This window comes from Verticillium dahliae, genomic scaffold (genome assembly GCF_000150675.1).
Source record: "Verticillium dahliae VdLs.17 supercont1.20 genomic scaffold, whole genome shotgun sequence".
NCBI lineage: Eukaryota > Fungi > Ascomycota > Sordariomycetes > Glomerellales > Plectosphaerellaceae > Verticillium > Verticillium dahliae.
The window spans coordinates 350,677-352,918 of NW_009276967.1; the positions used below are offsets into that span (position 1 = coordinate 350,677).

The 2,242-nt window shown below is 63.5% G+C and overlaps 1 protein-coding gene across 1 annotated transcript in view; it reads right to left on the bottom strand.

Annotated features, from left to right (window-relative positions):
- VDAG_08407 (phosphoribosylformylglycinamidine synthase) overlaps window positions 1–2,242 on the bottom strand; it is a gene marked incomplete at both ends in the record, with an annotated part of 4,282 nt that extends 2,040 nt beyond the window's left edge. The window contains 2 exons of the mRNA XM_009660132.1: window positions 92–426; window positions 493–2,242. Coding sequence (XP_009658427.1) covers window positions 92–426; window positions 493–2,242 — 2,085 coding nt within the window. The remainder of the gene's footprint in view (window positions 1–91; window positions 427–492) is intronic.

Consider the following 2,242-nt stretch of genomic DNA (forward strand, 5'->3'; position numbering starts at 1 on the left):
GATCTGGTACGACGTGGCCGTGACGGCGCAGTCGGCAACGGGCGTCTGCCACGGGCCCACCATCTGGTCACGCACGGGTAAGGCCACCGACCGTCCGGTCGCCAATGGTGATGAGGAATGATTTGGAGCCGACGGCCGGCATGCGGAAGACACGCTCCGTCGCAGCGGTGATGAGATGCGCATTGGAAGCGGTGTCGCTGAGGGCGGACTTGAGCGAGGCGACAGCGTTGAATGCCGGCAGGTCAAGCTCGCGCCTCTCAACAACACGCTCGAGGCGGCGGCCGGGAGGGAAGAGGGCGGACATGGGGAGGTCAATGGGCAGGGGGTGCTCAGTGGAGTCACGGTCGCTGAGGATGAGCTTGGAGTTGCCGTTCTCGTCTTCGGCGAGGACGGTGCCGACGTCGGAAAAGGGGCAACGCTCGCGGCCTATTTTTTCGCTTGTTTAGCAAAAGAGCAGTTGCACATGGATCATCCGCAAAGAGAGACACTTACGGCAGATGCTGACGAAGCGGTTCAGAGAGTCCTTGTTGACGAGAAGGACATAACGCTCCTGAGACTCGTTGGCCCAGAGCTGAAGGGGGCTGAGGCTCTTGTCGTCGGTGTGGACTTGACGAAGCTCAAACTTGCCGCCGAAGCCGGCGTCCTTGACGAGTTCGGGCAGAGCGTTGGAGAGACCGCCGGCACCGACGTCATGGATGAAGGCGATGGGCGACTCGTCTCCGAGAGAGACACATGTGTCAATGACCATCTGGGCGCGACGCTCCATCTCAGGGTTGCCGCGCTGGACACTGGCAAAGTCAAGTTCGGCCGTGTCCTCAGTCGAGGCGGCACTGGAGGCAGCACCGCCACCGAGGCCGATGAGCATGGCGGGACCACCGAGAACGATGACGTGGGCGCCATCGTTGACGTCCTTGGGGTCCTTGAGCGCGTGCTGGGGGCGGACGGTGCCGACACCCCCGGCGATCATGATGGGCTTGTGGTAGCCGCGCCACTCGGGCTCGTCGTCGTTGCCGACGTTGGTGAGCAGCGTGCGGAAGCAGCCGAGCAGGCACGGGCGGCCAAACTCGTTGTTGAAGCGGGCGCTTCCGATGGGGGCCTCGAGCATGATATCGAGGCTGCTGGCGAAGTGGGCGGGCTTTCCAATGTCGACCTCCCAAGGGGCCTTCTCGTCGGGGATCAGCAGATCAGAGACCCAGAAACCGCAGAGACCGGCCTTGGGCTTGGAGCCGCGCCCGACGGCGCCCTCGTCACGGATCTCACCGCCGGCACCGGTGGCAGCACCGGGGAAGGGGGATATGGCTGTGGGGTGGTTGTGGGTCTCGACCTTGGCGAGGATGTGAACGACCTCCTTGGTCAGTTTCCAGGAGCCTGTAGAGTAGTCGGGGGCCCAGAAGGCGGCCGTCTCACCCTCGAGGACGGCGGCGTTGTCGCTGTAGGCGGAGACGGTGTAGTCGGGCGTCGTCTTGTGGGTGTTGCGGATCATGCCGAACAGGCTGTCGGCCATCTGCTCGCCGTCGATGGTCCAGCTGGCGTTGAACTGCTTGTGGCGGCAGTGCTCCGAGTTGACCTGGGCGAACATGAAGAGCTCGACATCGTGCGGGGGGCGGCCCTGGCGCTTGAAGACCTCGACAAGGTACTCCATCTCGGACTCGTCGAGGGCGAGGCCGAACTTCTTGTTGTGGTCGCGAAGGCGCTCGAGCGGGGTCTGGGTGCCGGCGGCAAAAATGTCGACAATCTCGAGGGGGTAGCGCTGGCCCTCGACAAACATGGTGTTGAGGTCAGGTTGGGCGAGGCCAATGGTCTCGGTCATGCGGTCGTAGATGATGTCCTTGAAGGGGATGGCATCAGTATCCTTGGTCAGGCCTTGGTCGAAGGTGACGGTGATGGCCTGGCCCCTCTCGATGCGCTCGATCTGGTCCTTGAGGCCGCAGACGTGGGTGATGCTTGTACCCTTGGACGACCAAGGGGAGATGTTGCGGGGCGTCACATAGTACGTCTTGGTGGTGGGCGTGTTGGAGGGCAGATCGGCGGAGGCCTGGTCGGCGGGCATCTCGAGCCAGCGGACGAGCTTCTGGGTGACGGTCTGCTTGTCGCTTCCCTTGAGGTGGACGTAGTAGATCCATTTGCCGGTGAGGCTGGCCACGGGAGACTCGAGACCGGCGTGCTTGTTGATGCGGCCCTTGAGCTCCTCGGCCTGGGTCGGGGTGAAGGCCGGGCCTCCGATCAGCGTGAGGAAGTCCAT